The sequence below is a fragment of the Ambystoma mexicanum genome, chromosome 4q (genome assembly GCF_040938575.1).
Source record: "Ambystoma mexicanum isolate Mex_15411 chromosome 4q, UKY_AmexF1_1, whole genome shotgun sequence".
Lineage (NCBI taxonomy): Eukaryota > Metazoa > Chordata > Amphibia > Caudata > Ambystomatidae > Ambystoma > Ambystoma mexicanum.
In genome coordinates this window covers 1,011,106,933-1,011,119,689 of record NC_090928.1, presented here as the reverse complement: position 1 = coordinate 1,011,119,689, position 12,757 = coordinate 1,011,106,933, and the positions used below count along the sequence as shown (strand labels likewise).

Below are 12,757 nucleotides of genomic sequence, written 5' to 3'. Positions count from 1 at the left end.
GATCAGATTGTAAGGGATTAATCCAAGTTAGAGGCCCAGTAAGATGGAGAGCAGGGCCAGCCTTAGGGCAGGGCCACCCGGGCGACCGCCCGGGTGACTGCCCGGGCACCATTAGCCCCCGCCATGCCAGCTCAGCAGTCTTTCATGGTCTCCCCTGAGCTGGCCTGGTGGGAGAAGGCACAGCGGGTGTGATATTGAAATTAAGTGTGCCCCGCTCTCGGGAGCGGAGTGCATTTATTAACAATGGGGTGCTGCTGCGCCTATTGAAAAATGTGGTACTCCCATCCCCCACACCCCTCGCATTACCTGGGGCGCACAAGGGGAGAGCGCCAGATTTTGTTTTGCTGCCGGGTTGCTGCAGCCTCTAAGGTCGGTCCTGCTGGAAAGGGTCTGTTATGAGTAAACAGACATATAATAACCATAGTAAAACTCATCCTTAGTGTCCTGCTATAAGGATATTCCACCATTAAATGCCTAATGTTCTAATTAAAAGAGCAGGAGGAGAGTCAGTGGAATGATGGGGACCATGGTAAATACTAGTAGATATGCTGTCTGCTGCTCCACTGTCTTAACTGATGTTTTCAATACGCAATATTCCAACTAAGCATTTTACATCCAGAGGTGCAGGCAATACAAGATGCTAAGAGGCTGGAAGTGGGGGTGGCTGCCACATTCATGGAGCATGGATTTGAGGGATGTCGGCGAGGATGGGAGAGCAGGTTGTGGGGCATGAAGGCAGCAGCAGCAGATTGAGCAGTAGGCAGGTACCTCAGGGAGAGGAGTGTTGGGGTCATGCTGGCGGGAAAGTGCAGGATGGTGTGGGGGTCCGGGGGCAGTGAGGCACACTAGGAGCATCCGATTGAATCCTGAGTGACAGCAGGATCCATGCTCGCAGCATGACTATTGCCCGGAAGGCCTGGATCCTGGATGGCTTACACGATTTGAAGGTTCCGTTCTGTGTAATAATGAGGCAATATTGCCTTTCGCAGAGGCATGAACCAATCACTGCCCATGTTAATAGGCCTAAGAAATGTGGTCTTATAAGGAGTGTAGTGGGCAATCACCACTCGGTGCAGCCTGTCACGAAAGGTATGTTGCCATTAGCGCTCTACAAAAACACTAGGGCACCATTCTTTTTTAATTGGCAAAACATATTTTTCCCATGAATCAATACAAAAAAGAAAAACATGAAATTACTTATTTTAAAAAGAAATTGTAGTTAAGCAAAACATGATTTGGTTTAACGCTATACTTTCTGGCACTGAAGGGAAGTGTGAACAGTGGATTGGAGACAGAGCTCCCAACAGCTTTCTCTGATCAATGGGTTATACCTTAGAATAATCCTGTGTTTCAAGCAACCTGATTGGTTACTCATCCTCCTGGGTGCTATTGTGTATTGAACATTTTACTCCCTGCAACCTGAGGCCTCAGGTTTGTCGATTTGCTTTAAAGGGCAGCCAAAGGAACTGGACTCTGATTAAAAGAAAGGGAGGGAAAACAAGGTGACAAACAATGATATAATCAATTGCATATTAACTCCTGACTTCCCCACTACCACCAGCCAGACTCCTCCCCGACACAGAGCTTCTCCACAGACTTCCTTTACTGCACATGCAAGAAGCAGTAGCAGCCGCCTGTGCTGCACCCACCAGGATGTGCTAAGCAGAGGAGGTGCAGAAACTCCTTCTCTGCTATTGATTGAATTCATTACTCCTCCCGTCATCTCATACTCATCCCGCTTTACTCCACTTTGTTGTGATGACTTTGCCACCGGGGATGCGATTTTGAATTACACCACAAGGCCTATAATTGTGGATTTGTCATCAGAAGGAGCACGAAGGAAAAGTGGAGTCTCTGGTTCACACAGAAAAAACAGTCCAATTATGCTCAATATGTCATAGTTTCATAGTCCTTTTGGCTGAAAAAACACCTCTTGCCGCACTATATCAATGAGGGTTTATTGCTGGTTCCCTTCAAAGGAACAATATCTGAATTAAATTTGTAGAAATCATGACTTGTATAATTTGCTTCGAATCATGTGTATGCAGGCACTTGTGTTGTTAACAAATTTTCTCTGCTTGTAAACACTCTGCATGTTGTGTTTACAAGCAGAGCTCATTTGTTAACACTATATCAACTCTATGATAATCAGATTTACAGCCAGCTAAATGACAAGTATAGTGGGCTTTTCTCTGTGGTTAATTCAATCAGCTGCCTTCTCAGCAGGTGGTCATTTACATGTTCGGTTATTGACAGCATGACTAAATTATTTGATAGGATGTAAAAATATGTAATAAATGTCACGTCACGTTGCAAAAGAGTGCATGATTAGGACACAACTGTATTTGCATGCAAACATCGTATGGTCATCACGCAGATGTTCTGACTGTCATATCCTCGCCCACCTCTGCAGGTTTCTCCACACTGTCTCTGGCCGACCAGATGAGCCTGCTGCAGAGTGCCTGGATGGAGATTCTGATCCTGGGTGTGGTCTACCGGTCGCTCTCGTTCGAAGATGAACTCGTCTACGCCGAAGACTACATCATGGATGAAGACCAGTCCAAGCTGGCAGGCCTGCACGAGCTCAACAACGCCATTCTGCAGCTGGTGAAGAAGTACAAGAGCATGAAGCTGGAGAAGGAAGAGTTTGTCACCCTCAAAGCTATTGCGCTTGCAAATTCAGGTGGGAACATGTTTCAAGATGTCACTAACATACGGTCGCTACAATTCTAGGACACAAATCCACCTCTGCACGGCAGACAGAATGTTGTTCCCTATTAGAAATATTGAAATGTGACTTAATTAGTAAATGCACCAAGTGTATTTAATTTAAATGCACGACTGCATGTGATGTGTTACATATGTAGGCTGAATGACTGACAATCATATGATATATGGGGAACTTTGCGTTAGATTGATATTCTTTCAAGGAAAGAGCTATAGCTATCAATAAATCACTTTATCTGCAATGTTAAAAATATCTGCTGAATAGAGCGGATCAATTCCTGCGAGGAGAATCGACGAGGCGCCATTTGCTCTATGTTCCTTGCAGAGCGTTCTCTGACATGGGCTACCCAGCGGCCGCAATGCAAGGCATTACAAGGTGTATATGGTAACAGTGCACACTATTCATATGCACTTGTCTCGGGAGGATAGCGCGAGGGCAACGCGCTCGCCTAGTAAGCAAAACAACACGGAGCAACATAGGTTCGATCCCCGGGTCCGCTCTTAGAAACCTCTGGGTATTAAGTGCGTTATAAATAACATATCATATATCACCCCTTAGCTGAGCTCCCAGTCAGATCATGGCTGCTTTTTAATGTGCAGAATATGCAACATCCATACCAAAAAGGGGCCTCGTGTGCCACAGCAGTCAGGTATTGCAGAAGCAATTTTCTCCCACGGGGGGATTGAAATAGCTAAGATAGTGATCAGAGCCCGATAAGCGAAATCAAAACGTCTTTGTTCTTTTGTTGTTTCCCCCCTTTTGTGAATCCCTCAGCCTTTTCTGTGTCTTTGAGGAACTTTCTGGAATTTGCATCCATTTCAGAACAGACCCTTCTTTAATGGCGGCCGGCTCATTAGATACCTGCATGTCAATAACCCAGCCTGACGCTCTCCTCCATTGACAGTCACACCGTGCTCCTCCGTCTGCTTTTGTCCTGACCCTATCTTTGAACTTTATCTTGGTCGCTGGCCAGTAGTTTTCCCTTTAATTACAAGAAGGAAACTGTCAATAAAATCTGTTAAATGGGATGCAATGAGTGGCTTGAATGGGCGGCCGGCTATTTGTTCAAATTCTGCGGCGTTCAAGGTATTGACAGTTTGTTTTCTGGGGCCATATGTGGCGATCAATCTCAGGCCGGGCTCAGTCGCGCTGAAAAATGAAAAACCAGATTGCTTCTGCTTACTTGCGGATGACGCCTGGTGATTTGGCGTGGCGCAGGGGGGAGGAGGGCCTTCTGTTCAAATTGCCCCCCAGGGAGCCAGGGCACGTGACTGTTTTGAAGAATACATTTTTAATTGATTTTGTAATTAACAGTTCATCTACAATATTGATGCCTGGATCTTCAGATTGATGGGAGGCAAATTGTTTTTAACAATGAAGTTGTACTTTTCTATTTGTCTGCGTAATGCAATCGAACACTTTGAATTCTTAATTAGAAACATGATTTTGGACAGGGCACCGGAAGCTGTCAGGTTATGGATGAAAGGAGCCACCAGGAGCGTGCTCTGGCCCTCACACAATTTACAGGCCAGCCAACCATGTGCTTTGGAATGTGTTAAATTTACATATTATTCTGGCACTAGCAGATATACAAAGACTGAGTCAAACAAAGCCCACAACATTAACAAAAAAGTTTTTCATGAATACATACAACTCTGCGGTGTTTTACTAAGCAATTATTTATTGAGTTTGGCTGAGCTTTTGAAAACATTTTGACTATATTTTTAAAATGGCTGATTAAGTTATACAGTTTGCTTTGTAGTAGTGACATTGTAAACCATTGTGTAGAAATGAAAGCCTTTGCCTGTAGTTTCCATGTTAGGACTTTTGCACTCTGGAGATACAGGTCACCTAAAGCAGACACCACTTCACTGACCACCCCCACATTGTAATTGTAATGGATTATTTATAACGCGCTTAATACCCAGTTTTCTAAGCGTGGACCCGGGGATCGAACCTGTGTTGCCCCACGTTGTCTTGCTTCCAAGACGAGCACATTGCCCCTGAGCTATCCTCCCATAACCCAAGCACTCATACGTGTACCTCGACAAACCTCGACGTATTCACCACAGCGTACACCTAGGCCACGTCCTAATGGACGAAGTGCCAATATGACAGCTGGGCAATTATTCACACACAGAGCCCTGTTCCTTCCGATTTGCACACATTAACACAACAGCAAGGCGACATTGCACTGTTCATTCTGCTTCTACTATCCAAACCCAGATAACCTTTCAGCAGGTGCAATAGTGCCAGGAGTCCCGTGTGGTCTATAACACCAAATAATATACCATGACATGCAACGTGCTAAAATGTGCATTAATCAAGACTTGTTAACTTCACCAGTGGGTGCACTTGACGCATCGTTGCAGTCCCTGTGCATGGCATGCATTATGGATGTTTCAACTGAGGATATCGCTTGATATAAACGCTTTTATATCATCGTTCACATTATTTAATATTAACTGCCCTATACAGTGTAGGCTGTTTGTTATAAATTGACCAGCAGAGACATGTGCACTGGTGGATAGGCAGGCAGGCATCTGTTAGGGGTGAGAGAGCTAGATGGCAGGCATTAGATCTAGAATTAATCTCTTAGTTTTGCCTTGAATGCGTCTCAGTAAGCAATGTAGGTGCTTTGAAACACTGCCTTGTTCTATAAGCGCCTTAGAAATAACCAATAAGTAAGTAAATAAATAAATAAGGCATGATGTTAGGAGGGCAGGTGCACAAGCTGCATCATGTTGCAGTTTGGATTTCGGAAAGGATGGCCGGCAGTATCCCCAGTGGCTTCCTGTGCGACTCAAGGGAGCAACCCGATGTTGTGGGTGTGAGGACTTTTGAGAGCGCAAGGAGGGGAGTGGCGGGGTAAAACAAGAGGGATGAATTAGGGAAGTGTCCATTGCCGTGAATCCTTGTAAGGCATCATTTTCATTTATCATACTTGAAGGTGCAGACGAAGTAGTAGAGCTGTGATCATGGACCAATGAAATTAAACACCAAGTCCATTTTTCCGTAGTTAGCTATGGTTATGAACAGGCTTTTTGCATACAATGCATTTCAAGTGTGAGGATCTGTCCAATGTTTGGTCCTTCAGAATCTCCAGCTAGCGTTCTTTCTAGCGTGAAGAATTCATGGCTGCAGGGTCCACATTCATGTGAGCTGGTCATATTTTACTTTACAAAGAAAGGCCCAGATGGCGCCAGGATGTCACCATTAGGCCCTGCCAGTCAGCATCTGACCTCCCTATTCAGAGCAATGAGTGACCCTCGACTTGCTCCATCTCTACCCTTGTTTACTCAGAACTTGAGTTCCCTGCATATTCCCATGTCCCCTTAGTGCCAGTTTGGTTGCATTGCCTTGTATTCCTATTACTTCCATCCACACATTTGAGAGATAAGGGAGTGTCTCACTGTGAAGGCAATCTGATCTATTGGGGAGGATACAAATGGAATGCATGGACCCAGCAGCACAGGGATGTTATAGAACCTATTATTGTAACCAGAACTTTCTTGGTACCACTAATCAAGAGAAATATCCATGTCTGAAATGTGGTACCTCGTGTGACTGTTCATAGGACTTCCCTTTGCTTAGTAGACAACTGAACCAGTTAGAGTTCCTCAATCCACCTTTTCAAGCTCTGTGTAGGTTGAGGGTTGTAAATTCTATAAACCATGGCTGTTGCAAGATGTTCTGCACACAGGTGGCATTGTTCCAAGGCCCAGTAAAAGCTCTCTACTCATAACCTTTCCAATAAGTGTACACAATCATACAAAAATATAATCTATGAAAGTTGTTTTGGCACATATGATTTTTGACATCAGGAGAAATCGAAGAGCAAAATACTGCTTGTTTTATCAAACAACCTATATACAGATCAACATGCCAGATCGCTTCACTATTCAACCTTCCTCAAAGCTAACTCATGTCTCACCAAAACATTCTGTTTTATGGTCTTCAAAATATCCTGTATATGTCCACAGAAGTACATTGAACAAAATACTTTTTTCTCCTTTCATCCTTGAACAATGACACCCTTGACACCAAAACTACCACTCGCCCTTCTTTCGAGATAAGTGTGACTATGTCCCAGTGCCACAAGATGTGCGTAATACTCTTAATGCAACAATGGTCCTGATGAAGGGCACTGAAAGAAAAAGTAACCAATGTGGTGATTCTCTATTCCTGTATCAATAAAAAAGACTGTAAATTGATAGATTCAGATGCTATTGAAATGTTCAAGCACACAATTGTAATGTATGGCAATTATAGACTGTCTGTGCTTATGCTTAGTGGGGCTTTAAACCTCTTGGTCACCGAGAAGTCTCATGCAGCTAAAGATTGCCACAAGTGGGGACATGTATTTAGTTTGGGGAAAATCCAGGTTCTTGAGACTTTTCCTGATAGGCATAGGTAAGGGATTCTTAACAAGGGTGTAAGAGCAAAGACGCCCGGTCTGCTGACTCCTTCCCTCTAAGGAAGCTGCTGGCAGGAGGTTGTGGGAGCTCGAGTAGAGGGAGGAATTGGAGTCGTATCATTAGCGAGTTTTCTGAAGTAAAAAGGGGATTCCTTGGGTCTAAGCAACACTAAGTTTTAAACTGAATTATTTAACTGGGTGGCCTTCGAGGCAGTTGGTGCCACACTGCTATTCCTAGGTGGTCCTGAAACCCTACCATGCTTCTAATCCAGTGTTCCCCAAATCCGTTCTTTGGTCAGTGAATATTTAAATCAGGAAACTATGTTATGTTTATGAAACAAGATAACTCTGAGTTATTTCTTTGACTTGGTCAGAAAAACTGCAATTTCCAAATTTAAATGTGGGAAATCGATGTAGTGACAATAAAAATCTACTCTTGCTCAGGCAATAACGCAAACTACCTCTAAATCTATGTGAAGATTATGACCTTCCTTCGTCATCTGACATATACGGAATCAATCCGTGGGTGATTCAATATACATTAATTACCTCTTTTTTGCACCAAGATGTGTACATGTTCTACTAATTGAAGCACCTGCCTCTTTTTGTAGACTGATCTATAAAACAACATATAACTGCTTACATTTTGGTGTGACTACCTGCTTGCTGTGCCACTTCTATAGAGGTAGAGTTACATTAGATGCACAATAGAAGGTTTTCTTGTTCCTTCTATCAACATGCAGATCCAGGAAAATCTCACTCACTATAAATGCAGTGCTTGGTACGGTTCACATAGTAGACCATTCACACAAATGGGCGACATGACTTTTCTAAAAGCAACCCTCTTCTAAAATCAGTTTCCGCTTCAAGAGGAACCGCGTAAGGAGATTCTTCAGGATAAAAATATCAGCGGCCAATGCTCACATTCCATTAGAATTTCGGGCCCAGGTGGATACGCCAAAAACCCTGGAAAGAACATGACTAAATCTCAAGAGTACTTCAATCTTTATATAAATGAGGAACCTAATGTTCTGTGATATGATTGTCCTATCATACTGAAGTGTAGAGGATCTGACCATCTAAACTATTCAGCAAATCCCAGCGCAATAGGGTAACATTTTAGTCTGTGAGCGGATGCAGCTTTGGGCCTGTCACTGCTGATTTCTCACCTATAGTATGTTTATATTTTCACATCAGGAGTACAGAAGTAGCAGTGAAAATATACTTTCATTCTGCATTGGTCTTTGCTCTCGTGGCATGGTCGCCACTGAGGCCCCTGGTCAGTGTCTGGGGGAGAATGATTCTGTCTGAAGCCCACGAGTAACAGCAAATGTCTAGTGCACCTGTCTCTGAAGACCTAGTAGTTAGTAGATCATAAATTCATCTTGAGCATATTACTCCAAACTCTTCCTACTGGAATCCTTTTATGAAGATGTCTTTAATTTACAACATTAATCTAAGTATTCGTCTTGAATAATTCATCATTAAAGTATATATGCTGCTGTGAAAGTTCTTGCACGTTCTTTCTTGCGTGCAAACCACATATGAAAGCCTAAACTGTTGGGAGGGTATCTAGTCATAGCATCGAATGCCAAAGCATCGAATGCCTTACCATCTAAAAAAAAGCGTTGGGAAAAAAAGCATCTAATGCAGTTTTTTTAAGGTAAAGGGTTTATTTTAATTGTATTGGTTTTTAAAGGTCAAAAAAGGGAGCTTGGGGAAAATGTTTTTTTTTAAAAAATGCATTCAATGCTTTTTTTCCGGCGCTTTTATTTTAGATGGTAAGGCATTTGATGTTTTGGCATTCGATGCAATGACTGTAAACCGTTGGGAGTTATAGATGATCATGAGAAACTGTAGTGTCTCGTGCATATTACAGAGGATCCATATTTATATATACTTGGATGTGTTCCCACAGTTTGTTAACTTGCCACAGCATTGGCATTAGTGCCAGGAAGCCAACACAATGGCAGGTTACATGATATTTAGTTGTTATTGAATGGCCGCCATGGAATCTATTAACTCAAAGCTCCAGCACTGCATTGCATCAACTGGCAGTGGGATTGACCCGCTAGCATTTTCTACTAAAATGCGGGCATGGCATCAATACTTTGGCGGTATAATACTACTGTCCTTGCATACAGTACTGCACAGTTTCTCGGACATTACTGGATCTCTAGTGTAATGTAACAAAACTGAGTAGGTCCTCCCATTAGCCCTATTATCTCGTTCACAAGCTGCACCTTTGGCTTCAACAAGGGTCTACACGAGTTTGCCCTACACATCTATAGCTTTCCTTTCTCACAATTTGTGAAATAGTGCATTTTATTTATTTATTTTTTAAAAAAATAATTTTTCAAATATCGGTACCTCATTTGGCCAACTAAGCGTTGGCAAATTCTAATTCTTGAGGACCGTGGGATGTGCAATAAATCCGTATTGTTCTCTATAGTGTATATGGTGCATTTGTAATGGGGAAAAAAGCAAGGTCTGACCCCCAGAACCAAATCTGACAATGATAATTCCAAAAATGACTACTTTGTATGACAGTATTCTGTTTTAGCTTACTGCATGTTTAGAGGTGTAGATTAGCAAGAAACAGCCTCACTCATCTTGACAAAATGATTTTCTTTTGCATGCTGTGTGGTAAAGAGTTAAAGAAATCTGCCTCCGCTATGCAGGTTTTTTTGTTCACTTATGAACACATAGCACATCCTCACAAGAACTAGGACACAGCGTGATAGCCGCACATTTAGCGTAGCCTTCCCTTGACTGGACTTATACACAGTTAATTCTTTCTGGATGTCCCAGTAATTCCCGCGAGCCCTCTTGTTTCAGCAGCTCTATCCCCTGCAGAAACACCTCAAAATGAGGGCAAAGTTCACTAGCAACCGGTTCACTTGCTACTGAACTGTGGCAAAGAAGGAAGTAAAAGGAGAAAAAAGAACTATATCAATATCGAATTAACTTCTCTGTCATATACAAATCTGTTCCTAAGAAAGCAAAGTGCGACAAACAGGCACTTCTGACATCTCTGCCCAACCTGTCCTCACAGGTCTGCATTCAGACAGGACAGGTTCAGCAACACCCATCTGAGAGCAATACACCGGGCACCATTAGGTTGCAGCATAATATATGGGATAAAGGTCCCTAGCATATGTTTTTAGCTGTTGCATGTCACCAAACAGTTTAACCATGAAGCGGAACAAGGCAGAAAATCAAGTTCTTTTATAAAGCCACAGAACTCAGCTGTGTATTACCATATCCTTTTTACATACAATAGGGAGTATGCTAGTGTTTATGCAAGAGATTTGATACACATACTCAACATAGAATAATATTCACATAATATGCAGCTTGTAGTGTGTGGGAAAATCCAGCTTTATGCAGTTTAGTATAATGTATTTAAAGCCTGACTTGTAATATAAAATATATATCAACGTGCAGACACTGTAGATGTTCGCTCTGCTGTGAACATCTTCAGCAGTGCACACAATAGGCATACTACCTACTGTAAACATGTCCATATCAGTTAATATATATACTCTGTCAAAGAAAACCTTTTTAAAGGAAAGGAATGTGAAAAGATAATCGCGTCTTAATTCTGTACTTCAGTGAGAGCTGTAATGCTGCTCTCTCCTGGCTCAAGTAGCAGCCATTGGGCCTCATTCCGAGGCTGGCGCTATCCATGGAGTAAATAGCAACATGGTAAGCAACCATGGAGCTATTTACTCCATGGAAATCCGGCATGGTGAATGGAGTAATTACCGGTCCATTCCAAGGTTGGAGGGACCGGTAATTCCCCATTCACCATATCGGTTCCCCATCCCCATTCCTGCCCCCATAGGGCTCAATGGGAATGGGGAAGGAGTAAATTACGGCACCGTAAATTACGGTGCCGTAATTTACTCCAAGGTCACTTTGCGGGTTGGATTTTTAACGCCTGCTAAAAGCAGGCGTTAAATGCCAACCCGCAAAAGGGAACTCGGAATATGGTGGTAAGTGTTAACGGTCACCGTTGCCATTAACAGTGACCGTTAACCCTTACCGCCAGCCTCGGAATGAGGCCCATTGTGCCCTCACAAAGCAACTGTAATAAGTTATTACAGTGGGAATAGTGATGTATTTTTATTACTGGTGGGTAGCGATGTCACTGCAATATTGTAATAAAGACATTGGGGGTCATTCCGAGGTTGGAGGTAAGGGTTAACGGTCACCGTTAATGGCAACGGTGACCGTTAACACTTACCACCATATTCCGAGTTCCCTTTTGCGGGTTGGCATTTAACGCCTGCTTTTAGCAGGCGTAAAAAATCCAACCCGCAAAGGGACCTTGGAGTAAATTACGGCACCGTAATTTACGGTGCCATAATTTACTCCTTCCCCATTCCCATTGAGCCCTATGGGGGCAGGAATGGGGATGGGGAACCGGTATGGTGAATGGGGAATTACCGGTCCCTCCAACCTTGGAATGGACCGGTAATTACTCCATTCACCATGCCGGATTTCCATGGAGTAAATAGCTCCATGGTTGCTTACCATGGTGCTATTTACTCCATGGATAGCGCCAGCCTCGGAATGAGGCCCATTGGCATTATTACGACTTAGGCGGCCATTGAATGAATGGGGCCGGTAAGGGACCAGCCCCGTTCATTCCGGGCCGCCCTATTATGAGGTCTGCACCGTGACCCGCTAAGGAACGCCTGGTCAGACCTGGCGTCCTTAGTGGGACCTGCTAGCAGACCAGAATGCTAACAACGGGCCCGTCATTAACAGGCCCGTTGTTAGCATCCTCCCCATTCCCATTGAGCTCTATAGGGGCTCAATGGGAATGGGGATGTACCGGGTCCGGGTCGGAATGGCCCGCTAAGCCCCTTTTGTCGGACCCGGACCTGGTACCCGGTATGGGGGTACCCATGCCACTAAAAGCAGCATGGCTACCTCCATACGCGTAATGAGGCCCATTGTTTCCATACAGATATCTTGGGCCACCAGGTATTATAGCACCCATTATTACAGCAAAAAGGAATCAGATATGAAATACTTTATAAAACCCTGACATTATTATGTTTATTGTTTGAACACACAGATACTGCTGTTTTCAAAAAGTATAATTCACAGAGGCAAAAGAATATGCCTGAAATATTTTACAATTAGAGATTGACATATCCTCGTGGATCACAGTGTAAAATCTAACCGCCAAGCTTTATTTAGAAAATTCCATAAAAGCAAAATCGCTATCACAAAGAAAAAAAAAACAATTATTACACACTTTAAAGAGGAAGTACACAGGGCAATATTCACATATATCACAGATACGTCTAAACCTGTAAGCCATTAATAATTTTCACCGCACCCTAATAGATACAGCAATCGTCGAAAATGGACGATCAAGAATGGCACGGATGTATCGATCAGGGAGATATAATTTGTTTATGAGAAACTTGGGCCCTCAATCAAACAGAAAACAAAATAGCTTCACATATTTAAAATCAATATGGCTCAAACAGCAACTATATTATTTTATGTAGTATATATAGTATATATTGTAAATATCAGGCAACATGTATGACGGACATGTATTGGAATCACGTGGTTCAAGTTACATGTAC

General features: G+C 43.0%; 1 protein-coding gene across 4 annotated transcripts in view; it reads left to right on the top strand.

Annotated features, from left to right (window-relative positions):
- Window positions 1–12,757, top strand: part of ESRRG (estrogen related receptor gamma) — a 283,470-nt gene that overhangs the window by 265,779 nt on the left and 4,934 nt on the right. For all 4 annotated transcript variants that reach the window (XM_069608574.1, XM_069608576.1, XM_069608573.1 and 1 more), the window contains one exon: window positions 2,414–2,683. In XM_069608574.1, the coding sequence (XP_069464675.1) occupies window positions 2,414–2,683 (270 nt within the window). The remainder of the gene's footprint in view (window positions 1–2,413; window positions 2,684–12,757) is intronic.